General features: G+C 44.4%; 2 protein-coding genes and 1 long non-coding RNA gene across 5 annotated transcripts in view; 2 read left to right on the top strand and 1 right to left on the bottom strand.

Annotated features, from left to right (window-relative positions):
* The window catches only part of LOC6499214, a 44,932-nt gene extending 23,623 nt beyond the window's left edge, over nucleotides 1–21,309 (bottom strand). For all 3 annotated transcript variants that reach the window (XM_014910455.3, XM_001955058.4, XM_014910456.3), the window contains exons 1-2: nucleotides 20,728–21,309; nucleotides 15,172–16,181 (exon numbers count right to left, since the gene is read on the bottom strand). In XM_014910455.3, coding sequence (XP_014765941.1) covers nucleotides 15,172–15,630 — 459 coding nt within the window. In that variant the 5' untranslated portion in view covers nucleotides 15,631–16,181; nucleotides 20,728–21,309. The remainder of the gene's footprint in view (nucleotides 1–15,171; nucleotides 16,182–20,727) is intronic.
* Nucleotides 17,412–18,966, top strand: LOC116655242. The gene is made up of 2 exons (XR_004310381.1): nucleotides 17,412–17,993; nucleotides 18,063–18,966. It is a non-coding gene; the product is annotated as an uncharacterized LOC116655242 (long non-coding RNA).
* A 2,276-nt stretch (nucleotides 21,310–23,585) lies between the features above and the next one.
* Nucleotides 23,586–26,378, top strand: LOC6501371 (muscle-specific homeobox protein tinman). Its single transcript, XM_001955059.3, has 3 exons — nucleotides 23,586–24,104; nucleotides 25,139–25,713; nucleotides 25,798–26,378. Exons 1-3 carry the CDS (start codon nucleotides 23,914–23,916, stop codon nucleotides 26,238–26,240), a joined length of 1,209 nt encoding a protein of 402 aa, XP_001955095.1. The 5' UTR covers nucleotides 23,586–23,913; the 3' UTR covers nucleotides 26,241–26,378.
* Nucleotides 26,379–27,000: the final 622 nt, after the last annotated feature.

A 27,000-nucleotide genomic window follows, 5' to 3' on the forward strand; every position in this document is an offset into this window, starting at 1 on the left:
TTGAGATTGTGGCGACGTCTACGTCTGCTGCCAGTTGCCTGTTGCTGGTGCCCTTGATGAAGTGCCACATGTTGCCCGTTACAGTAGCCAGTCGGTATGATCGACGAGCCCCTGCCCCTACCATCCACAGTTTGTGCAACTCATGTCAAGTGGGCCGGTCTGGACGGCGGCTACACGTGTCGCCCAACGACAACGCCATCGCCATTCCGGGCACCCAACTCGTTCTAATCGCAGACGGATTTTGTTACACAGAGAAAAATCTAAGGGACTTCTTACAAACTAAATCTAAACGAAAGAGATTCTTTTCTATTATGTCTAAAAATAAGTATTTACATTCCTTATTGCTTAACAACTAAAGCTATTTGTAGAATGTAAGTGCTAGAAGTATTCTGGTCTCAGTGCACAAACCAGTTGGGCTGGATCGATTGGTGGCGTTTCAAGCTCGAGTCCATCAATCAGCGGCTTGTTTGGGAGGTGAGTGGCGAGCCATGGGCAGCATAGCAGCGCGACGTGGCCAGCACTCTGGCTGAAATAGCTTTTTAATTGTCGCAAATATTTATAGGAAATTTCTCACGCACAGCCGAGCCGAGTCGTGTGTGACTGACTCAGTTACCTGGCTAGCTCTCGGGCAATTAACTCCAAGGATTTGGCAATAAGGAACCGACTGCTTACCTGTAAACAGACAAAAAACAAGATACTTGTTAGTTGCGAGTATGAAGTCACTGCCGAATGGCATTGAACCTAACGTAGCCCCACAAATCTGCACTCTTGATTATTAAATTGTGCGCATAAATTACTGTGCACTTCATAAACAAACAAAAAAGTGGCCACTGCCGCCGCTCCATATAAAGAAAGTGCAAAAGAAAGAAACATAAAGAAGCACAATAAACAATAAACAATTTAATTACGCATCGAGTGCAATACAAAAAGCAAAAAACACAAAACACAAAAGTGAAATGCAGTTATAAGCACACAAAAATGAATAATCGTATCTTGCGGATAAGGCTAACAAACAAACAAAGATACGGCCCACGGCACACACTTGAAATTGGCCGAAAAGCTGCGCTTCATTTTCATCAAATGTGAGAAAATTTGAAGCGATTTATTTCATAAATACGAGGGCAATAAATTACATTGTATTGGAAAAACCTACGCAGGTGCGGTGTGCCGCTTCTGCTACATATCTCGGGCTCAGTGTCGCGTGTTTTCATCTCGAAATAGAAAGTCTGCATTATAATTGCTTTGTTTCATTTTTCCACACTCCGACCAGGCCGGTCAGGCCATTGTTAGCAGCGAAAAATATTTGAGCTCTTTTGGCAAATTGCTGTAAAAACATGCCGCAAAATAAATCAGAAAACTTTGCCAATCGCCGAGTCAGGAGCTCCCCTGACAATGACAATGAATCCGAGAGATACAAAACAGCAGCAGCACCACCAACATCTGCATAGCATCTTGTCACTTTAGTTTTTACAACTCGGTGTTTGGCTTTTATTGCTTCATTGCTGCGGCGGGATATGAATGGCGGACTCTGACTGGTTGTGGGGGAGAAAATGCCTCGACATGGTGCCAGTGGCAGTGGCAGTGCCTGCGCCTGCGACATGTCAACTATTTCAAGGCTAAATCAGCGAGGCAGCCAGTCGTGTGTCAACAATGGCTCACCCTCTGGACGGCAGGCCGTTGAACTCTGGAGTGGAGTTGCAGTCGCGTGGATTTATGGAACAAGTTGGAATGCATTTGCTTGTCATTTCGTTAATTGAAAGTTGGTGACGAGCAGCAGTAGCAGGAGTAACATAGCAGCAAAAAGCAAACATCACACAGCACACAGCACCCAGTGAGTAATTTCGTTTGGATATCCTCCATACATGAGCTGCCAACATAAACAAATGCTAACTAACTGAGAGCAAACTCGCAATCAATTAGAACAAACAGAGATCGGTCGGTGGGTGGGTTTTGTGTTTCCCAGGCCCCTTAGCGGCGACTCGGGCTCGTTAAAATACTTTTTAGACGCCGCACCCTGTCACCAAAAACATTGCTCATTATTTTCGATTCGGTTTTTTTTTGCCGTGTTTTCCAATGCGTTCAAAACAAAAAAAATAATAATAATAAAGTTGCCCAACTCACAAACATACATATATGTGTAGTATGGACGTGATGACGATGTGTCGCTTTTTTAATTTATTTAATTTTGTGGCTCTTTTTTGGGGCATTTTGTGGGAGCAGCCGTCAACCTGTCAGATGCGTTCGTTTCCTCACAGCCAGGGCTTAGAAATGCAGCCGAAAAGTAACATTTCGTGGCTGCTTGGCGCCGTGACAAATTAAAGTGAGCTCCGCTCCGCTCCGTTTTTGGGTGCAGCTCCCAAGGAAAACCACACAAAAAAAGGTAAGAAATAATAATAATGTGGATATATGTATATTACTAATGTGTTTGGATCGCCGACGTCTGCCCGAAGCTCCGAAATGAATCAATGCAAACTACAAAATGCATATCGCAACGACAGCCCCAACAACAGCAACGAAACTGACAACGGCGTTGACAAGCGTTGCCCCAGGGCCACTGTGGTTTCTGGCCATTACTTTGGATGAACTCTACGATGGAGTAAAATCTTCAAGATAGCCTTGTGATAAGAGGACTCTGTGACTAACTGTTGGCTTAAGAAATATTATTCCAACATATATGTTTTTGTTAAACCAACCTATAGGTCTCTAGGCCCACTGTGCAGCGGCGCAGTGATGATGAATCAACATTACAACGGATGGAGGCATGGCAGCAGCGTCGTCGTGGAGCAATATGCTCAAGGCCTTGTGTCAGAATTTTTATGAATGAATGCAAATGCAGGCACTTTACACGTATTGGGAGCGCTCAGCCGCTCAAGTGCTCAGCCAATCGGGACTCGCGAAAGCACTGATCTGCCAAGCTATCTGCGATCTGTGAGATGTGGAAGCTGAACTATTGCCAGCATCCTTGATTGTCTGTTTCGGCGTTCGACTAAATTCGCTAAAAAGCCATTGCCACTTAAGAGATAGCGCGGAGGAGCAATGAACCCCAGCATCCACCATCCTGCATCGAGCATCGGATGGATCAACCAGTTGAGCAGTCACACAAACGCTCGACAGTCAATTCCAACAGGCGACTCCATTCAATTCGATTCGAGTATCTGTTAAAAGCAGATATTACCAACTGGCTTTTTGGTTTTGGCTTTTTGGCCAGCTTGGCATCGACTGCAGCCAGTTGACTGTTTGCCTATTTGGCGGTTTCAGTTATCGTGTTCGGGCGGCGTTTTTGGGCGGTGAACAGCCCCATGCCCCATGCCCCATCCTCCTCCGGCTAGTGAGCAGCCGGTCACGTTTCAACTATCAACTGGAAATGGGATTTTGATTGGCCAGATCCCCAGAGCAATGCCTGCCTAGTTCTCGAAATGCGGAAGTTATGAGCTTAGCTGCTTAGCTGGAGTCAAGATTAACCTGCACTCCCTTTAATGTCGGATATTTTCTAATCATTTCCCCTCAGCAAAAAAAAGGAGGAGGAACCACACAGTGAAGACTCTTAGCCTTGCGGGGTTTAATCGATAAATTGTGGGGTTTGTTGCCGTGTATCCGCCCATTAGACCACAGGCCGTGCAATCTTTAGTGTCGTTTGTCACCATATTTGCCACTGCAGTTGACACTGATGGCAGACAAGCGGCAGAGCCCGGAGAACCACCCAGACAGTCATGGGGCCAGTCTACACGGATAAATAATTGTAAGAGTTTAAAATGATGGAGAATAAATATTCGACAAAGGATAGATACTTAAATATGAGATAAAAACACTCTTAATAGCTTAATAAAGTTTGTAATAAAAGTAAAATAAAATAAACAAATAATTGTGTATTTTATTGAAACTTTTCTCTCGCTGCATTCTGGCTGGCCGAGAGCCACCACCAAAACTTGTTGCTACCCGCACCCTTCATTAATCTTGTACTGGATGGCTCGGGTTCGGGTTTCGTGTCTGGCCAGAGCAGGGAGCACTGTCCAGAATAGAACTACAGAATGCGGTGATGGCATTTGATGTGATCCTGTGCCCGCTGGCTGACTGACTCCCCAGGGCGAGGCCAGGATTTTGGCTGGGATTTGATTATGCCTGGCACTAGCCATCGGAGGAAGTCGCTCCCAGATGCACTCCCATTGCGATTCTGACTCTGTCTCCCATGTCTCCCTGTGTTGCATCTCCGCCAAAGCGTCGAGTGCAACTTGTCATTGTTTATCTGTTGCAACGATAGCTTCTGCTGTAGCTTCCGCTGGACAAGAAGTTGAAGTTGCAGCTGCATACAATGCGACTCGGTTGTGCCATTTCCATTTCCATTTTCCTTGCCTGCCCAAATGTGCGCAACTGAGCTTATCTTAAAAGAAGAGAGAAGCATGGCTAAGCGTGGCTGGGGGATTCGGTTCTATGCCATGCCATTCACTGCCTCTATTTAGGGTTTCTTTGCCACAAGAAGCACCCATAGAAGTGCCCGCGTCCAGAGTTCTCCTCTTCTGCTGCTAATTAAAAGAGCCTGCCTGTGACTAGATGCAACTAGCTGGATGCAGCATGCAGGAGGGGGGTCAGAGGTTCACCAGTGATATCAACCAGAGGCATCACCCAAGACAAAGACACAACAAAGACACTAGCTGCAACTGCAACTGCAACAGCGACCATCCATCGCCCAGGGCAGTGCCTGGGTGGCAGGCAGCCTGTTAAATGCATTCGCCGCCCTGACCCCTATTGCTGCTAACTACTATCGGGCCGTTTGGCGGAAATTTAAATTTAATTAGAGCTCGTCGTATCGGCCGCTGGAGAGCCTGCGATAGCCCTCAATTGGGGAATTGGACAAAGGCGTACATATATTAGAAGACGTCGATGATATGTGCGATGCAGCGGCAGCCACAACGGATGCGTGAGAATGTTCAGAGCAGAGCTATAAAGTATTGTTTCCGTAAGAATTGTATTTATTTGCTTTATGTTTTGAATTTTTCAAGGCGGAATGGGGGAGACTACACTTGGAAAAGAGTATTTAAATAGAAATGGCAATCTATTCCATAGAATCAATAATATTAAATACTTTTTGTTTCAGTGCCAAATTCCTCGAAGCTAGATTGTATCTCTGCGCTCTATTGAAGATGCTATGGGGGTGTGCACATTATAGCTGTCATTTACGCATTGTTGAGTAGTTTATTTAGCATACTCGAAGTCATAGTTTCATTCATTTTGAGCCACAGCCTGCTGATGGCTGATGAATCGCTGCTGGTGGGCATGACGCAATTCATATACTCGAATATCAGACTATATATCCACAATCGATTGAAGAAAGAGCGCCGAAATAATAGAACACACTCGGAAAGTACGCACTTGAGTCACCAAAATGCTCGAATGGGTGAAAGGAAAAGGGTTGTGGAATAGGAGGAAAGTAATTTTCAATTTTGAAATGGTCTGGCCCCAATGACACTCGGACAAGTGAGTTATGACAGCTGGCCGAGTGTCTAGTTCTATTAGAGTGGCTCTCAGAGATGCTCCTCCTCCTCTATATCGCCCCGATAGATAGATACATTTTGTGGATTTTGAAGCCGGGCCAGAGTTTCAATCAATTCGCTTCAACAAACTTGCACCGCAAATAGAAACGCCACGACGTTTAACCAAATGGACAATTGTCACGCCAATTTAAGACGCCAAAATCTCCTTTGGCGACTGCCGACTGCCGACCATCCATTCCATTCCAATCCATTTGGTTTGTTTGTTTTCTAGCCGCGAGCCAAAATCAAACTGACCATGAAATAAAAACATCAGCCCGGCCAGTTCAATAAAAATATTTGAAAATTTGTCTCTGAGCTACGCTTGACCGCATCGAAGGGTATATTTAGTTCAGGTGGTGTTTAGAAAACTGTAGACGACGACGATTTTATTTACATTTAGTTGATGGATATCGTTGGCAGAGACCCAAGCCATAATTAATTACGATCGACTCGTGGCTTTGACTTTGCCTTTGACTTGGGACTTGGCGATAATATCTCCACTTTCGTCTCGATTTTCGGGCACTTCTTGTTCAGAAACTGTCGGGCATTTTTCAAATAAATACGCAGTAGTGTTCCCCTCGATCGGTTCTGGCATTGTAGTTGGATTTTTCATTGGAAGTCGCTGGGGGAGAGTGCTTTCTTTTCGACCCACAGCACAATGGCGTTGCACGAGTTCAGTGACACGGTCAGCCAAGATCGCTTGTAGTGCCTCGGGAAGGGGTAGTGAGTGCCATTGTGAGTGTCGACGAGGGCTGATTTATCCTGGGAAGCGGTCTAGGGCAGCTTTTGTGCGCCGATTCCCTCCCTTTGTGGACCAATTCATGACTCTGCGGTGTTTGTTCAAGACGGGCCAGCTGTTTAAGACCCAAAATGTCGTTAATTGCGTTTGCGAAACAGGCCACCCACCACTCCCAACTCTAATTGCAATTAGGTGACGCTCACGTGGCCAGATTGCAATTCGCCAAATTAATGGTAGTGTGTGTCGCAACACAGGCCGCCGTTAATTGAAATTATTCCGATATTAACCCGCCTTGTGCAAAGTTTTCCTTTTGGCTTAATTGTTTGTTTGTTTCGGCTGTTTACGCTCCAAGATAAAGATAAGTTGATTTCAGGCCGTTGTTTACGATAGCACGCGATAACAATAAAGTATGCCACAATCTATATTTAAAAAGCGAATAGGGGCTTTGTATCTGAATGGCACTTGCTTGAATATTCTCAAGACCTTAATAAAGAGGCTGACAGATCCAAGAAGAGCATGGAAAATGCATCATCCCAAGGCGGAAAAGCTGAGCAAAAGTTAATTACAATTCTACGCTGGATGACTGTCAGCTTGCAACATTGTGGCTGCAACATGGTAGCTGCCAGCGAACAGCACTTCGTATTGAACTTGAACGCTGGGCTGGAGCTGGGGCTGGGGCTGAGGCTGGTGTGGTGTGGTGGAAAAGCCCCTATATCATCGATCGGGTGGATGATCGCCTACTCCCAGCTGACCAACTTTTGAAGACAATAAGAAAAAGGCAAAGGGGTCGTCGACGTCTGGCACCCACGTACAAAAACAATACAAAAGCGAAACTAAATCGTGATTTATGATGATTATATTTGAATTGCTCATTGTCTCTCACACTCACACTCAAACTCATACTTACTGCAACTTCTATTTCAGCTCCACGATGGCCAAACATTTGGCTTAACGAACGATTTTATTTTTATCTCATTGCAAATAAATAAAATCAAAATTGGGACTCGCTGCCAGTGGCCTGCCTGACCATGACCATGTTGCAGCTGTTGCGGTTGTTGGTTGGCCTGGCTTTTCCCCCACCGATCCCCGCGATAGAAAATCTTTGGAAGAAAAGCCCCCAAAAAAGGGAGCTCTCTGCAGTTTCACTTTGGCTCTCCCTTTTGGGGGCCAGAAGACTCTGCTCGGTGCAATGGGTCTGTAGGGCGATGGGAAAGTTAATTAATTTGCCAGCGAAAGTTGCTTTAATTAATGCACCATTTCAGACTGCACTCGGGGGCAGCTTGGCTAAGCTTAACCCTCGAAGCAGAAACTTTAAATCTACGACCCTTTAAAGTTCATATTACAGCAAAGTCCTGGCGTTTTAAATTACAGTTTCACTTTTTAATTAAGCCTCGCCTCGCCTCGCCTCGGCCCGCCCTGGCCAGGCCAGTCTAGCCAGACAAAGTCTATGCAAAGTCGAATAGAGAGCGCACATAAAAAGGAAATTTTAATTAAACAGTCTGCGAGGGTTAGCTGGTCTGGTCTGGTCGCAAAAACCAAAAGCAGAAAAGCTAAAAAAGTAAAACGCACACCAAACTCCACAGAACTCGGAGCTGGTCAGTTGCGAAAAATGTTTCGAGGGGCTTGGCCTGGCCAGGAAAAGGAGGCGGGACAGGAAAGACAATAAATAGAGTCGCACTGGTCACCACACCGAAAGAAACAGCTTCTTCCATTGCCGTGTTAATGAAAGTGTGTAATGTCTACTCTTTTATCAGTGTAGCAACTCATTTGCAGACCTGGACTGGCTGAGGGCACGGCATTCAGCTCAGCTCAGTACAGTTCAGATCGGTTTGAAGCGAACCTTAGCTTCGGCCCGAGCCCTAGTCCGGCTCTTGGTTTAATAGCTTCGCTCTTGGCATTGAAATATTTATCATGTCGTGCTAATATTGCCCAGAACCTCGAGGACTGGACACGCTCGATTGGACAGTTGGATAGGGCGCAGCACTGCGAGCTCTGCAAGGAGCTGGTCTATCTATGCTCCTCAGAAGAACCTCCTTCCTACCCTCCGGAGTCCCAACAGCAGAGTGCTCTTTGCGTTGCCTGTCATCATTGACACGCGAATTGCAAAAGTTAATTTAAGTAGTTTTGGCCAAAAGACGACAACCGAACGGCCAAACGGCCAAACGACCAAACTGCAGTGCTCGAGGGTCTGAGGCTCTGACTTTGGCTCTGGCTAGTCATGGGCAGATTTATATGGCCATTTGGCTAATGAATTGCAGCTGGCGGCGGAGGCATCGAAGAAATAAGAGCTGATCCATGGGCGCGCATAAATCATGAGAACTCAACTTCGTCCAGTTCGCGGCTCTTAATACTTCGATTTCATTCCCGAGAAGTCAGATCATCGATCCAGAGCTGGAGCTGGAGCTAGAGCTGGAGCTGCTCTTCTTGTCTTCGCTTTCGATGTTTTTGTTTTTCTTTGAATTTCAGAGCCATCAGCGTTTTGTTTGGACCCGCATTTGTTTTCGAGCCGTGTTTTGTTTATTTATTTTTCTCGTGTCTGTATAAGTTGGCCGTCCCGTCTGGTCGCACGCCACGTGAGTTATGTGGGAGTTGTGTTGGACCTGCGCAAACATTTCAATTCCGACCGCCTGTAATTATTGCGCAAATGCGACAAGACCCACAGTTTGTTAAACATATGTACATACTATATATGAGAAAGGCAAAAAACCCCGAATAAAAACAGAAGAAACAACAGCAAGGTCAACACAACGAGCTAAAACCCTTCGCTAAGGTCTGAGGTCTATTTTATGGCCAAAACAGATATGCGGGCCCCAAAGGAAATGCCCAGAATGTACACCGACTGAGTCATCGCCGCCAAAAGATCTTGCAAAATAGGAAATATATGCACGGCATGCCTCTATCGCAGATCGCGGGTGCCAAACAAAGCGCGTCCCCTCGAATTAAGGCAACGGCAAGCAGCGTGAAATGATACAGAAACCGCTGACATATTACGAGACAGCTTCTGAGGACCTGAGTATTTATTACATATATTTTTTTTTTTGACTCGCCGAAGAACCAGCCTCAGATTTTTGGCACACTTTCAAAAGCTTCTTCAAAACAAATGTTTGGGGCACGCGACGATTGGCGGGGGCCCGGCGTTCCGATCAATAATATAAATAGCCACTTGCAGGCCGCGGGAAGACGTGGGCGAGCATCATCATCGGCAGCCGATTCGAAAACATCATCATCGCCGGATGATGGCCCAGTGGAATGCCATCTATGCCACAGTTAAGAGGCACACAAAGTGCAAGGACGTCCCAAGGGCCCTGGGCATGGGCAGTCTCCATCCCCATTCCCCATTCGCAGCAAAACCCACCCATGCTCTTATGCATCCCCACCCCCTCGCTGGATATAAAAATATCTTCTTCCCAGTATCTTTAGCTCCACTCTCCACCACTCCACTCCTAGCCAGCTAGAGGTGAATGAATCCAAAAATATTTCAGCACGCAAGTTGTGCGCGTAATTGCACGTTGCTGCGCCTCGGTCTCGGAGAAGGAGGATGCCGGAGTAGGAGCTAGATTGAGATCCAGACTCTGTGGGCTGCGAAGGCATCTTCGGCTTAACCCACATACACTGGCACACACACTCACAAACATCAGGTGAGGTACATGGGCAACAACACCACTGATATGCCGATGCATTCCAGGCATTTTGACTTGCTGATTGGCGGCATCCCTGGCCCTGTCGCAGTATCTAACTGGATCTAAGTGGAGTTGTGGGCTTCAGTTCCTTGAACCGAGAGTTGGGGCCTCTAACGACGGTTGTCTCTAGACTCTCTAGACTCTAATCTAGAGATTTGAGTAGTTTTTATACTACTTCACAAGTTAGTTGAGCTAACTAGCTCCTTCCCTCACTAGTGACACTTTATGGGCTTTGGGCAGCCTCTCGTTAGACGCATTAGGGTCTAAACAGTATTTCACTCTCAGATGACATATGGCACAGTGGAATCAGCCTCGTATAGGCTATATATACCTGTGGTGGCGGCGCGTCTTATTAGAATTTATGAGTTGCCATCTTTTTTCAGCTTTTCGCAGAGCAAAGTTTGTGCGGCGCCCGGGGGACCGGCTGCCCAGCTGGCATTTGCTCAAAGTTCACTATTTATCATGCACTTTATGGATACGTATATATTTGCATTTATAATTTCAAATTGTTTATGGCCGGGCGTGAAAATGCCTCACAAGACCCACCGGGCAGCCAGGGAAGGAGGGAAAGGAAAGTGGCCAGCAACAAATCTCCTCCTAATGCATGAAACTATAATGTGGATGACGCATCCGGCAGTGGAATTATTTATAAATTGTACAAGAGGCGACTAATTTGCACGGCATTCCCCACCTGAAGCAGGGAGTTGAGCTGCGATTGGAAGACTAACAAGCCACCCAGTTGCTGTCAAATTTATGGACATTTTCCTGACTAATGGACCTCCAATTGGATTAATTATGAACCAAGTTGGCTTATGTTTCTGGCTGACTTTCTGACAAATTTCAGACAAATCTGACAATTTAATCTATAACCCGCTCTCTGTGTAGAGCTCTGATTCTAAAAGCCACCAACTAGCCATTTCAATGAATCTATTCATGAATGAAAAGCCCCACAGCCCACACTGCATCACAACGAAAGTATTTGCATATTTCAAAATAATATTTACGAGCTGGCCGACTCCAATCAATTAGCGTCTTAACATGCCTTTATTATGTTTCGCATTCAAATTGGCCAAATCGGCCAAACTCGTTCTCGGCGCCATGACCAAAAAAAGGCCAAATAACTCGCAACCGCAAGCCTTCTGCGTGGGCGATCCAAAGTGAGCAGATCGTTAAGTATTATAACTTAATTAGCCGTTAAGCGATTCGCGGAGATGCTTCAACGGAAATCAACTATTTTTGTGGCTCATTGTTAAATGTTCACGGTAAATATTTTAGCGGCACTTTTGGCCATTACATAACTCTTTTTTTATTTTTATTTTATAATTGTTTTGTTGCAATTTTTTCGCAAAAAAATTTGTTTGGTTTTAAGGCCTTTTGTTATTGAAATGTGGGTTTCTATTCGGTCTGGCTGATTAGTGCGTCGAGCACTTTTACTTTTTTTGGCCCAAAGACAATGCCCCTTGTTATGCAAATGGGATTTCAATCCACTTCATAGGCTTAGAGGCTTAGACTTGGCCTGAACTTTATTTTCGGCCCGTTTCTCTCTCTCTCTGGATGTCCAATTATTAATATTAAAGCTGAGCCCAGAGGGGAGATGTGCATTAAAATCACAGTGAGATTAATTGGGGCGCATCAGAGTTCATTGGGCAATGCTGGGATGCTGAATGTTGGATGTTGGATGTTGCTTTTGTGTAAACATTTGCATGCACATCAAAAGTAACTGTAACCGTATGGCCAACAAAAAGCAACAAACAACCAACAGACTGGCAGCAACACCAACAAAAGATCAAAATCATTTGAGAAATTGTTTGGCGAACAGCAGTGGCCAAAATCGAAGATGGAGTGTCCGGCCAGCCGACCAGCCGACCAGCCGACCAACCGACCAACCGACCAGCCAGCGGAAGAAACAAACCAACCACTCCCGGACCAATGCAGATGTTGCTGTTGCAGTTTCTAAATGCCGCCGCGCACCAATTCCCCGACAGGCGGCCAGGCCATGCCAGGCTAGCAACGAGAATGCAACTTTGCATAATTTATGGCAATCAATTTCGCGTGAACATCAACACGGCTGCAATGCAAAAAGCTACAAAGCACTGCAGAAAACTCAACTGTGGAATGGAGGCTCTCCTCAACTTGGCTAAACAAAAAATGGAAAACAGAAAGAAAGAAAGAAATTTCTATGGCAACCGGCAATAGAAACTGCAAGCCATCCATCTACCATCAACTTATTTAGTTCTACTTAAATGTTTACTTTCATCAAATGGCAACGAGCTTCGGATTGTCTCTGATGTCTGGATGTTGCTTTTTGGTCACAAAACTGAAGCTGGTCAGCGGCAACTCTCAACAGGATGCCGCCCGGGCCGAACATTCACTTTGCCGACGTCTCGTTTAGTGGAACACTCTGGACATGCATACACTTTAGAGACTACATAGCTTCGATCGCCTGGCCTTGTAGTGGAGCTGACTTGGGCCCTAATCTAATTGCCATCGCGTGGCCCAATTTCGCACTTCTCCGATTCCAAATTGCAGTTTAGAACTTTCACTCGAAGGTAGTCGTCAGCCTTGGGCCTTGGGTCGCCAGCACCACCCACCCACCAAACAATAGTTTGTGGGCCAGGCCAGGCCGGCACCTCGGCACTTTCGAGATCGAGTCTCAAAATACATATCATTTTACATAATAAATTGAATGCCGTGTGCAGCAAATTGCAGCTTGCAGCTTGCATGGCGATCTCCTTTGTCTGCGACTGACAGCTCGTACTCGTACTCGTACAGGTGGCAGTGTGCTGTGTGCCTACTGTAGTTATCAAATAAATGCTAAGCACTCTACTCTACTCTACTTCCATTCTGCTTGAGTGCGGCGTTATGCATTCACCGTTGCTTTTGGCCCACTTTGGCCCACTACTAACAACATTAAAAAATGGCCAAGAAAAAAAGGAGAAACAAAACCTAGGCCCCAAAACCAAGTTTTTCCTGATTTATGTCTGAACAAATGGTGTGTTGGCTCGACGCGACGATTTAAGTGAATTATGTTGTTATTTAGATATATTTTTTAGCACTTTAGCAGCAATAAGTAGATAGCATCCGACTGAAGAGGCTCTGATAGCGCAGTTGGCAAGACTAATTTCATTTTTCAATCAAACTCTAGCCGCCTGATTAACCCCATTTGGACGAGGGGTTAGAGCCAACAGTTGGCATCCGTTGCACGCAATAGATGGGAATGGTAATGGAAATGGATGGGAAATTGTGAAAGAGTTTTAATCAAAGCTGGAATGCTGCTGATCTCGCCCCCTGGCAGCTCTTTATTTTATTTTTTTTTGATATCTTTGTCGGCCGCCTGCCTTGACACGCAATTGAAGCCAAGCGAGGAGGAAGCCAAAAATAAATCTCAAAGAGATTCTTCATTTCGAAATACCACTTCTGGGAGGCTGGGAGGGAGAAATTGGGGGCAAACGCGTGGCAGCAGCCAAGAGATGGAGATGGAGATCCATGCGTGCACTTGACGCCGCTGAACCCACAAATTGGTGGTGTCATTAGGCAGATATTGATTTGAATTTATTGGCAATTCAATTAACTCTAACCGAGTGATAGGGGGGCCGGCCGACCTCTCTCTGTGGCCATCAATTGTCTGGCAGCTGGCGCATTACAATGCGGAAATGCAATCGAATGGAGCCGATCGGAATGGTATCGAGAACGCACTTCACACGCAAATAAACAGTCTGTTTCTGTCCGGGCCTGGAGTTTATCTTGGGGATGCACGGCACCAATTTATTCTTCTTCGAGGGGCAAGGAAATAGTGAATAGGGAGTAGCGAGCAGCGAGCAGTTATGCAAATCAGCAGGTAGTCCCCGGTAGACGCTCAGGTCGGCCGGTCATTCACCGGGGCCGTAAGTATCCATGAGATACGCGCCACTCGCATGCCATTTGCGCCTGTACAGATACACTGCCTAGCACAATACATACATGAAATGGACTGGAAGAAGAATCCTTGCTGCTCCAATGAATGGCAGAGATTTCCATTTAAGCGAAACGACTTGTGCGCTTTCATTAAACAAAAACAGAAACAGAAATTCAAAAACTGAAACTGAGAAAATAATTGCAAGCAAGGGCCGATGGGAAAGCTGAAGAAAATAATGGCAACAAATAACCGAATAATGCCGGCAAGCACACAATAAACAAAACATGTGGGCATAGAAATGTGTAAATATCACTTAAAAATGAAAGTGAAACCGTTTTCTTCATTCATTCAGGCATATCTGAATGATTATGAGAAAGTTCAATGCGACCCGTGAAAGGGTTGACAATTCATTGAGAAAAGGTTTCAGTTTATTAGCGATTCATTTTTATTTTTAATTTCCATTTCAAAGTACCATCTATCCATCCATCTATCTATCTATGTATCTTTGTATCTAGATAGACAGGAGAGTACTTGAACCCCCAATGCCACCGTCGATTGCGTAATCATCTAACCGTCACTAATTCCGACGTAATTGGAAAGCGTTAATGTCAAAGTCTGTGCTCTGGGCCATCCCCATCGTATGCACCACCTCTGTTGCACCACCAACTTATTAATTTGTGGGGCCAACAACCGTTCCGAGCTGTAAACGAAAAGCCCAAAAACCCCCAACACACAAAGCGGCTTAAAGCTGGGCCGAGTCTCAGACTAAACGCTATTAATTTTTACACACGGTTTCACTGCAGTTCGAATGCGCTTTTCAAGAGTTGCAGCTCCAGCTCCAGCTCCAGCTCCCGCTCTAGCTATTGGGCTTTTATAGCTCCCAGCTAAGCTGCAGTGGCAATGGGTTTGAATGTGAGTTAGGTCTGGGATCTCTGGTGTGGTCTGGGGTCTGCCCTGGGTCTGAGTCTGGGTCTGGGCCATTGTTTGGCAATTTTACTCAGCGGCTATGGCGGCGATAATGAATGATGAGCAACAGCTATTGAGTAATTACAAAAATTTTAAAGTTTAATTAAAATTGTGTAAATAATCGTATTGGTTTGGCATTGTTACTATTGCGGCTGCCTCTGCTACTGCTGGTGTTGCGAAAATGAAAGTGCCATCAAACGATGGGGCTCTGTTGTGGGAATCTTTTGACGAGCTGCCCCACTCGATGGGTTTCAATAGCTCGGCATGACGTGGTGAAAAAAAATAATCAGAGTGTACTATTATTTAAGGAATTCATGCCAACTTAAAGAACAAATGTGATGGAAAAGTAACAAAGCCACTCACCTTGTACACCTCCGAGAAGAATCCCGAGCCAATCTTCTCCTTGACGAAATCATCGACGGAATACAAGGCCGAGACGGCCGTCCGCAGCGCCCGACACGAGATGCCGGTGACGAGGCGGTCCGACGATATGGTCCGCGCAACAGGCGCCGGCGGGAGGCCGTTCGTGATCCCACCTGGCCCACCATTGTGAAGTTCCGTGATGGCATCTCCGTTGGCTGTGGGTCCAGCTACTGCTCCTGCTCCCTTGTAAGCTAATCCGCCCAGTGGTGGAGCTGTTGATGCGGTGGCGGGGCTGCTACTGCTGCTGCTGCTGCTGCACATACCCGCTGTGCTGGGCCAGACGAAGGGGGAGGAGTAGGCGGCCGAGGAGGAGGAGGCGGAGGCGGAGGTGGTGGTGGTCGAGGAGTCCACCTGATCGCCCGACGGCGGTCCAGGTCCACTGTGCTGATTTAGGTTCATGTTTATCAGCTGCGACGTATGTTGCTGTCGTATCCGGATGTGGGTGTTGTGTTTTCTAAGCCGGAGGGGAGGGTGCCGGTGCCCAACGACGAGGACGAGGACGAGGAGGAGAGTGGCGGCCTTGCCTTGCCTGCTTGTGAATTGTGGTGGATGATTCCCGGGGATCAGTCAGGATCTGTGTGTATGGATCTGCTGGAGCCGCGCCTAGACCATGGTACCTTCCATGACAACACAAATACTGGGTGGATGACGACGGGAACAGCTACTATTGTTGACACGGATGCTATTTTTGGGGGGCGGGGGTTTAGTTTATTGAACGCAGCACGAAACAGTTATCGGACCCATCGGTCCGAGTTTGACAATTTTGGAAACAAATAAAAAAAGCACTTCAACTTCAATAACTGAACACTGAACGAATGATTTTCGACAGAGGCCTTGTGTACTTTGTTGCTTGGGCTACTGTGGGTTGGCTTGGAATGGTTGTGGTTGTGGTTGGCACTTTGCAGTTCTGGGAAGCTGTTCTGGAAGCCCGGGTAGCTGCAGTTGGAGCTCTGAAAGAGAGGGAAGGGGGAGATGTTCTAATTAATATTATATAATATCAGATAGCTCTAATGAAAGGCAAATAAGTCTCCGAAGCTGTTTTCTTGGCTAGGCACTCTCCAAATAGCCACAATAAATAACCTTTTTTACAATTCGAACGTCAATAAGTGTATAAAAAATGAGAAAGATTAAACTCGGCTAGTTTTTGGCAAAAAAATAGATAAGAAAGTTTCAAGAAACATTTAAATATCTAATCAGATCAGAGTACTCGGAAATCGGGGTGGTACAAGGTGCCCCCACTGAATAGTATTCATGAATCCAGTTTTCGTAGACTTGGGCGATTAGCACTTCGCTGCCAAAACCTAACAAGAACGAATTAATATTCAGGGTCAGAGTAGTCGCGAACCTGCCTCGATTGGCCAAGTTCTGATGGCTCTTATGGCTTTTATTGTGTGTGTGGCTGATAGCCATGCAATGTGTACTTGGTGTGTTGCCGGCTGATAGCGACTCTGCGAGTGCGATAAAACACACGGAGCTACAAGCGTTTTCTGCTTTCAGTTTTCCTTTTTTTTTCGACTCGAAACAAACAATGTAATTTAGCAGCAATTTGGTTATCATTTCGCCGACAGTGCTGTCGTCGTTTGTTTTTCGGGCCAGCCCCGAGGGGGAGTTCAGTTCATCAGCAAATAAGTACGATAAACTGCAACCTTGGCCTCGAGCTTGAAAAGCAAAACGCCAGTGGGTTGTAGGCCCTAAGGGTCCACTGCCTCCGATACTCCACATCGCGAACAATTTCCACTCCAGAGATAAGTCTGGAAATGATATAACAAATTATTTTGCTGGCAACAGGTTGGTATTTTTCGATTTGCCATTCCTTATCACGACGTTCATATATATTCCCCGATAAGATACACGAAAAATTTGGCTCGTAAAGGATCATGCGAGTGGCCAAAGGGGGATCGTGGCAGATAACAGAAGCAGAGGGCCAGGGCCAGCTCACCATTAAAACTATAACAAAATAATTACACCAAACTACGACATAATGATAATGATGGAGGTGAAGCTCTCACTTTTCCGGCCAAAAACTGAATAGACAACTTACTGAGCACATTTTTGTGCGAATTTGAGTTGCTTCCTTTGCGAAATGGCTGGCAGCAGGCAGAGCAGGCCATAATTAGGGTCAATTGCGGCTAACCGCCGCCTATCGGCGACAATGAAACGAAAGCTCTTGGCCAGCCCTAGGTGGTGGCTGGAAAAAGTGCTACACTTCATTAGGCGCCATGACAAACGAAGAGTCGATCGTCCAATTACAAGGCAGGCACTTGCTGCCAAATTATCTCGTTTGGTTCATAGCCCACGAATGCGTGTAATCTTCGCAGCCAGTTGTGAAAGTTCCCATAAAACCTAACTGCCTGACTGCCAAAGTTAAATATTTTTGTTAAAATACTAAGCATTAAGCTTAAAAATATATATCTTTTGGCAAGAGATAGCAAGAGAGTGCTGTCTAGGAGGGAAACCTGTACCGTGGCCCACAAAATTCAGCTTAGCATGCTCCGCAAACTGAGTCAAGGCCCCCCGAGCCACAATTTTTGATTTCGGAAATCTATCGTCTTGAAAAGAAGTCTCAAATAGCCGCTTTTTATTCCAAAGGCCGATTATCTCGTGTGGAAAAGCGAGGCATCACAACATTTGTGTGTTGAAGAGGAATTCCAGCCAGTGGATGTTGCCAAACATATGGAAAATAGATGGCTCTGCTGCCCGGGTCGAGGGTTTCATCAACGCAGTGCTGCAATCGGAAGAGGTGTCTTGGACACTCCATGAAGGTCAAAGATATAAACAGATTCTGTTGAGATTATTTTATATAGAAATCTCTATTTAATTTCTGTTAATAGATTGGGGATAGCGTTCTGCAAATCTATCGCTGAACCGTTAACCGCCACAAGGCTTAGCGAGAGTCTCGAAACCGAGAAACCACTGCCTGAGATCAAGTTGCACTTTATGGGGCCAAGGGTCGTCGCCATCTTCTTCATCGCTTGGGGGGCTGCTGGGGCAGCTATGTACGTAGGCGCGTGCCACAGTGGCGTGTGCAACAGTGGCGAAGCCATTAAAGGCACATAAATCTTTGTTATGAAATTGGAAATGATTTTCCCGGCAGACACGTACGTAGCATAATGGTACGAGTACGAGAATCGATGCGTTCAGGAAGTGTCGGAGTGTCGGAGGGCCGACCGAAAAAAGCGTTAATGAAAAGGAAAGTTGGTCAGCAGCACAAAAAAGTGCCACTTCATGCCCACCACCACTAGCACCACCAGCACCACCACCACTCTTTGTGGTGGAAAGAAAAACAAAGATGAAGACGGCGAAAAGAAGTCAAGGCACAGAGCGCCACAAATTTCTATAAACAAAGCGCGCTGGCCGAGATGAGGAGGAGGAGGTCTTGGAGCAAAATAATCAAAGAACAGAGACGAAAAAAGTGGAAAATGGGACATGGCACACTCTTGGGCGAACAGAAACAACAAAAACCGAATGAAATTCATGCCGTTGTCGCGCTCATAAATTCTTCCACTTCTACTTCCACTTGCACGCCTATAGGCCCGGCATATCGCTGGCTATCTGCAAGATACATATTCCCTCACACGCACCCACGCCCCCACACCACCACCAGAAACCACTAACTCATTCATTGCATCCGCTATTCGGAGAGGGGAAAAAAAAAGAATCTATGTAGATTTTTTGTGTGTGTTTTTTGAATAAATTCCAAGCCTATCGAAGGTGTGAGGGTTTATCGAACTCTTACATTTTTGAATCTATTTCGTAGGAGCCCTAAAACAAGTGATTCATGCCCGGCAACGCAACGAAATGGAAAGCGGCGAGAAATATAACCAAGACTTGAAATAAATTCAAACAAATGGGTGGTGGCCATTGGCCATTGGAATGGAATGCTACTACGGAGAGATAGGCTAATTAGGCTCGCAGAGATTTCACTTTCTTTTGGACGTTAAAGAACTGTCTTGTTTTTGGCCGGCTCTCAAAAATGCTTGAAATATTTCTTTCTAAAAGCATTAGAATTACAGCGCCATTTAGGCATTGACTTGTTGGCAGGGTTTTGGGGGCTGGGTCACGTGATACTACACTGTAACAAAATAAGACAGATAATCAATTGTAAGATAATCTTGGCTTGTTAGACTTTAAAAATAATGTATAAAAAATATTCAAAAAATATATCTATTGTTTTAATTTGAATTTAATTTAATTAGTTACAGTTTAAAGTGAACTAAATTCCAACTATTGCCTATGGCGCAAATGAACTTTTGAAGAAAACTCAACTAGAACGTCGAGACAACAACAATTTTGGTTTATTTTCAGCCTCAAGTGCAAGTCCTATAAGAAGAGGGAACAAAACAAAACACTTGATGAATGCAGCGGTGCAGGAGAAAGGTGCAGAAAGCAAACAAGAGGAGAGAGTGGCGGGAAATGAGAACAAATGGCGCATGGCGGGCTGATGGGCTAATACTATATTTTATTTTATTTATTTATTCTTCTCCCCTCGATGCGGGCGCACGCACACAATGAAAACAAATTAGCAGCCGGCGGAAGTACGAGGGAGTATGTTGTTATTTCATAAACACCACAACGCACCACACCACACCACACATCTCCCTAGTAGCAGCAGCCACCACAACAAAATTTAAAAAGCAACCACCAAACCGGCAAAATCCCAATCAGGCAGCTGCATTTTTAGTTGGAAGATGAAGCCATGAATGGGATATGGTATATGGGATATAGGAGGAGGAAAGGGAGCTATAGCCCTCGATCCGATCCAGTAGTAACGAGCGGAACATCTGTCGCAGCATTTGCATTTTAGGTGGAAAACTATCTTTCCGGGGAGTGGGAAAAAGCGGAAAAGAGGGAGCTCCAGAGAGAGAGCTCGAGATGGGAAAAAGACAAACATCGGAAGCGTCTTCATGAGGTGCGAATGTGTTTGTTGTTTCCACATTTCCGCTGCTTATGAAAATATTTATGGATCCCCCCAGTCCTCCAACTCCGACGAATTCCAACTGCACGCAGACTGAGAAGATGGATGGAGTCTTCCAGCGAATGCCTGCTACTGCCACTGCCACTGCCACTGCAACTGCTGCTGCTACTCCTACTGCCTTTTCTGTTTACTTGATGCCCTCTACTGGATTACAAGTTGCTGCTAAAACTCATAACCCTTTCAACGGCCTTGCCAGCAAAACATCTGTTGTCTACCCTTGCCACTCGATTGTGTTTCAAAATTGAAATTCCAACAACTACGATTTTTTGGTTTCTAGTTCGGTTTCTGTTTCGGGCAGTGGTTGCACGCTTTGGGGGGAGCACTGTCTGCGACTAAGGTCAGGCCCCCATCTCTGGGCTGCGCTGCTTCCGCTCACAGACGCCCAGACTTGTGCATGTGTGTGTATACTCGGCAGACACCCACACAGCACACACAGCACGCACCGAAAATTGTTGTACAACATAACTAATCCGCAAATTCTGCATTTTACTCGATTCTCGATCGAAAGGCAGGCACTTTACCTGTTTGGCTCTCGTTGCTGGTGCTGCTGATGGTGCTTGGCTGCTGCTGCTGGCGTTCTTATTGCCGTGTGGCCATAATCCAATTATGTGTGTATGTGACTGCTCTCCACTGCTCCACTGCAATTGCACTTATTCGCCGTGGTATGCAACCCACACACTCTCACACGCGCACGCACTCGCACTCGCAGACAGTCGGAATCAAACACCGAAATATCCAAATTATATATAGATTTCTGTTTTAAAATAGGGTTTCACTCGATTCTGCCGTCTTCTTCGTTCCTCGACTTGTTTATTCCGTTGTGTGTACTTGTTTTGTTGGACGCGACGCCGTCCATTAGCATTTCTCCGCCAAGGCTCTGAGACACTTTTTTTTTGCTGACCGCGTCCTTTGGCTTTCCTCGGCGATAGCTCATACAGTTCTTGGCACGGCAGGTGTAGCCTGGGAGGTTAATCTTTCAAATAACAACATACACTCCAAATATCCAGGCGTAAACAAGAAGAAAGTAACACGGAGCGACGCGAAAACACGACCGAACGCTATGGGCGGAAGAAGAAGACTCACACATCAACACAACCTTCTCCGAGTGGTTATCGCGGCCAAAATACCAAAAAATACTGAAAATGATGCTACTGTTATCGTTATCGCGTTTCTGTATCTCTCGTCGTTTTGGTATTTTGGTCTATGGTCCTACTGATGGTATTTTCTCCTACGGTCTTACTTTTTTCGGAAATTTAAACGACGGCTACATGAATACGTTAGACAACGGACCGGTGACGAATATAAACTTATTAATTTTCCCACATTAACCTGCAGTTATATACATAAATTTTATTATTTTGAATCAATAATTGCGGGGGAGGTAATCTCCAAAGCATTTGTTTGAATTTTCTATAACTTGCTGCTTCTTGTTTCTAAACTTTAGAGTTTTCAGCCACATTATTATATATCTATTATTATAATTTATTAATACAGCTAATAAATAAGTAAAGTTTTTTAAATTCTACAGCATTCAGCTGTTCTCTAAAAAACATATCAGAATTGATTTATTATCCAAAAAGCAAATGGACAAGTAAAGTTATGATATATAATGTTTGTAATATAAAAAAACAATTTTAATCTTGCTAAATATATATTTTAATGAATTCAATCCAATAAAGGCGTAAGTGTTTCCGAAAAAATAATCAATGCAGATACAATAAGTGCGAAGTTGCAGTCGTGAATTTTTAGATCATGTGCTAAACGGGTTCGTGTCCAAGATGGTAATTTCAGATCAGTTTAGCATGGACTCGATTCACTGTAGAACTTCGTATTATTTTGGTTAATATCTTGATAGGTAGAATGTGTTGGCAAAAAGAGGTATTTGGTTAGAATTCGCATATTTCAAGCTCATCGATCAATGTTTTTACTCTTAATCTTAAAAAAAACTACATCAAACTAAAAATATTTGAAATCTACATTCTTTAAATAATATTTATGACGCACAAAGTGCCGATTAAATCCCTAAAATATTCTTAAAAAATTAAGTATATAATAAAGTCAGCTACTTAAAATTCAACATTATTGATATAATAATCTTGTTTGTTGGTTTAGTAAACTCATAAAACCAAGTGTGCGAAAATCTGCACTTGAGCGCCACTTGACATTCAGTTTATATACAAATCATACCTCAAAGATACACACATACATATGCGGAATATAAAACTGAAGGACTTTCCAATAATAAATACATCTACTTAAGCTCAAGTAGCGAAACAAAATCTGCATAAAGTGGCTGAGAACAAACAACTAATAATAGGGAGAGGACAGGAATTTGTGACATTATAAGTGGAGGACTTTGTTCCATTTTATAGAAGGGTAGGATGTGTAGTATATTCTAAAGACATTTGGATGCTATGTGAATGAAAATTATTGAATTTTAACTTAAGGGGGCAGGATGGTTTCAGGGGCTGAAAAAAAGCACATTTTTGCGATTTTTTTTCTCATTTCTGAGTGAATGAAATGATCCAATTTTTTTACACGATAAATGGCTATATTTGTAGAGTATTTAAGAATATTTTTTATTAAGAAATAATTATTATTTATTCCGTGACGGCAGTCGGCCGGAGTTGCTTCAAAAAATTTGTCTCTTGCGGTGCGTAAAGTCTGGCCTTACAGTGTTATCTAAAATCAAAAAATTGAATTGATTTACCTAAAATATTTGTTTTTTGTGCGGATGAACGAAACCATTTTGAAAAATATGCAATTTTGGATTTTTGGCGCGGTTTCAAAGTCAAAAGTGCCATTTTTACATAAAAATCCGCCCATTTTTGCCCTAAAAAAAGTAAAAAAAATTTAAACAAAAAAAAAACGTTCCTTCATCCGCAAGTATTTATTGTATTAAAGATGTGTACAAAATTTTATTAAGATCCGAGCATTACTTTTTGAGTTACGTTACGCACCGACTTGTAAAAGTTGTTTTGAGCAAAACGCGTCTAAAGTTTTAAAAGCAATGGAAAGTATATGGAGAGAAAAAAACTAGAAAATCGGTATCTCAGCAAGTTTTAGTCCGATCGACATGAAACTTTCACAGGATATTCCTAAGATAATGTTCTATTAATAAAAAATTTCTGAAAAAATTTTTTTTTTGAAGTCTCAAACCATCCTGCCCCCTTAAATAAAGTATAAATACCACAGAAAATAAATAAAATTAATTATTAATAACATAGATGTACAAATAAAACACATTACTTGGCGCCAGAAAAAAGTAAAAGAAAGAGAAAGCGTAGCGCATGCCGATGCGATGCTGTGATTGGTTTCTGGGCGGCCATTTTCCCCCTAACGGTACTCGTATGCGTAGAGCACCCACATATACACACATGTATACAGTATCAAGAAGGCCTGAAAGCAGCGTTCGTTCAGTACCAAAATCGAGCTGACAAATTGCAGACACGGTCGAGTGCGCATCGGGATCGTGTACGACAACAATTACGTTTTACGGGTTTACGGGTGTCCAGGCTCAGTTCCTTTACGCTTTCAAGGGGTTCGGGCTAATACCATCGAGCACCTACTCGACTACCCTACAACTCAACGGTTCAGATACTTGCAGTGGCTTTCAAGTGTCGCAAGTTCAAGTGCGATTTGGCAAATTGTTGTATTTATTTAAATTTTAAGTGTCTGTCAAGTGGCCAAGTGATCGGATCGCGAGAATGTTGCAGCACCATCAGCAGCAAGCGCAGGTGCCACAATCGGGGGGCTACTACGACTACAATCAGTCCCCCAGTCCGGGAAGTTTAACGAATGCGGATGCCCTAAACACCACTCCCTTTTCGGTCAAGGATATTCTCAACATGGTCAATCAAACAGAGCCTTACGAGGGAGCTTACGGGCATCTGGATGGGTAGGATTTTTTAAAATTCTATTATTTTGAAAACTATCAGCTTGGATTCATTTAAAAGGGGTTAAGATTTGGATACTCTCTGCGGAGCTAGTTTGATTACATATTTGATTAACTTACTAATTGATTACAACTTATTTTAAAGGATTCTGTATTAAATTCATAACAAAATGTCAATAATAAACGAAGCTTTATTTTAAAACATGAGCTACATTAGAAACTCAATTTAGAACCTATGGTTACTCGTACATGATTTCATCTTTTATTTAAAGGTGTTTAGAAATAGATAAAAAAAAAGTTTAATATTTAAATTACGATAGAAAAAAGTATATAAATTTAAATAATTTCATATACCTCATTCCATAAAAAACCATCTGTTATTCAAACCTTTGCTTCGAGATAAAAACATCTTTCCCACATCTACCTGTCAGCAAGTTCACTTCCAAGACAGTAACTTCTCATTCCCAATCCTATTTTATTTATTTTTATTAAATAAGGCTCCATAGGAAAATTAATTTCTACCAATTTTCCAAAGAAAGATAATATTTTGATAACCTTCCGTCGAGACGCTGAAGCAGCAGAAGAAATCCTATGAAAACACATAGAAAGCATGAATTGCAAATAGGATCTACACATAGGGAACTCACAGAACTCGAGGCTTTGACAAATCATCGTTATTTGTACAAGAGGCCAAAGACAAAGATGCGATGCCAAGGCACAGTGGGTTAACAATAAGAAAAACAATGTCCGTTCGGAGGTAGGCAGTCCGAAGTCAGAGACAGTGGTGGTCGATGGCCGGCCGGCGATCGGCTTTAGGCTGGTCAACATGTGTGATTCGCATGTGAGTCGAGTCCGCCGCACTGGGGCGTCCTTAATTTCCTGATGAGCCATGAAATGATGTCACCAAAAATAGGATCCCGTCGCGTCAGCAGGAAGTGGGCAAAAATCGATGCTCCGCTCCCGGCGTGATGCAACATATGGCAGCCATGTACGGTATCCTGTTTAACCTTTCGCTGTTTTCTCCTGCTTTCCCGTAGTGCGGCGCTCTATGGCGCCGGCGAGTACCAACATCCACACCAGTATCCGCATCACCAGCAGCATCAGCATGTCCAGCAGCCGGAGCAGCAATTGCACACCCACAATCTGGACGATGGCGCCGCGACTTCGCCGCTCTTGCCACCTCCGCATCATCAGCTGTATGGGGGATACCAGGACTACGGGATGCCTGCTCACATGTTCCAGCATCCGCACCAGAGTTTCCAGCACTCCTCGGCCTACAATATGTCCGCCCCGCAGTTTTACGCCGGAGCCCCGACAACGGCCTACCAAAATCCCGCCACCTACAACTACAACTATGCCGGAGCTGGGGATGTTTACGGTGGAGCAGCTACGCCGGCGGCAGTCGCCATCAAGAGCGAGTACATCCCCACGCCGTATGTGACTCCATCGCCGACCCTGGACCTCAACAGCTCCGCGGAGGTGGACAGCCTTCAGGCGCCGGCGCAGAAGCTGTGTGGCAATGGGAATCCCTTGTCCCAACGCCTGATGGAGACGGTCAACAACTCTGCCTCGTTGCGCAGTATTCACGGGACGGATGAAGGCGTCAAGAGAAGTAAGTAAAAGATTTTATTGCTCAGATTATTATTATTGGATTAATATTCTAAACAAATGGTGTCTATCTCTACTATTTTTTCAGAGGACAATAGTCAGGTGACCTCCTCTCGAGCCGAATTGCGAAAAAATAGCAACAGTGGAAGCAGCAGCCACGGAAGCAATGGATCCTCAAAGCCGCGAATGAAGCGGAAGCCCCGAGTCCTTTTCTCCCAAGCTCAAGTACTGGAGCTCGAGTGCCGTTTCCGGCTGAAAAAGTACCTGACAGGAGCGGAGCGTGAAATAATCGCCCAGAAACTGAATCTCTCGGCCACTCAGGTTAAGATCTGGTTCCAGAATCGTCGCTATAAATCCAAAAGGGGCGACATAGACTGCGAGGGAGTGGCCAAGACTCTGAAGCTGAAGACCGAACCGCTGCAGTCGCCAAATTCCTTGCCACCGATCCCCAACCACATGATTTGGACGCCGACCATCCAGCAGTCCCCACAGCAACAGCATCACCAAAATCCCCTGCACCACCTGCAGTAACGAATTCCTATTTGTAGAACGATTTCAGATTTAATTTATTTTAATTTCAAGCCAATCAAATGTTGTAGCGTAAGAAAAATGCCTCATAGTTATAGTAATTGTTTTATGTAAATATTGGACAATAAATAAAGAATAAGAGAAACTAAGAGCTCTAAAGAATGTATTTATTATCAGGGAGACAAGGTTGTGTTGTTATCAAAGTATTTCAAGTACTCGTATTTAAGAATGTTTATATTAGCTCGAGGGAAGTCCTTTAAACAAAATATATATTAACTTCCTAAAAGTCTGGCTTTTATTTGGCAGTCATTTAATGAAATTCTTCAATTCTTAGTCTGTCTGTCACACATCTGAGACTTTGTAATTTTCATGACTCCTTGCATTCCCGCACTCGTATTTATATCTTTATGAACAGCTTTCGATCGGCCACCGATCCATTAGGCACCGCATCTGCGTATAATTGCCGCCGATCGCCGCATAAATCAATTTTATCGGGACGAGCGATCAGTTTTATGAAAAACGAATTCGAAAACCGAATGAAAACACAACAATTTCCGTTTCCAGACCTGGAAATGTTTTCCCTTTCAGCTTTTCGCATGAGCAAAGGGGTGCCAGGGATTTCGGGCGATGGGGAATGAGAAGAAGTGCGTTGGCGGCAGACACTACAAAGGTTGCATTTATGAAACGTTTAAGTGGCAGCAATGCAACTGTAAAATGTTTTCCTGCATCCGCAGATACAGATACTCTCGTTGAGATAGAACTC

This window comes from Drosophila ananassae, chromosome 2L (assembly GCF_017639315.1).
Source record: "Drosophila ananassae strain 14024-0371.13 chromosome 2L, ASM1763931v2, whole genome shotgun sequence".
NCBI lineage: Eukaryota > Metazoa > Arthropoda > Insecta > Diptera > Drosophilidae > Drosophila > Drosophila ananassae.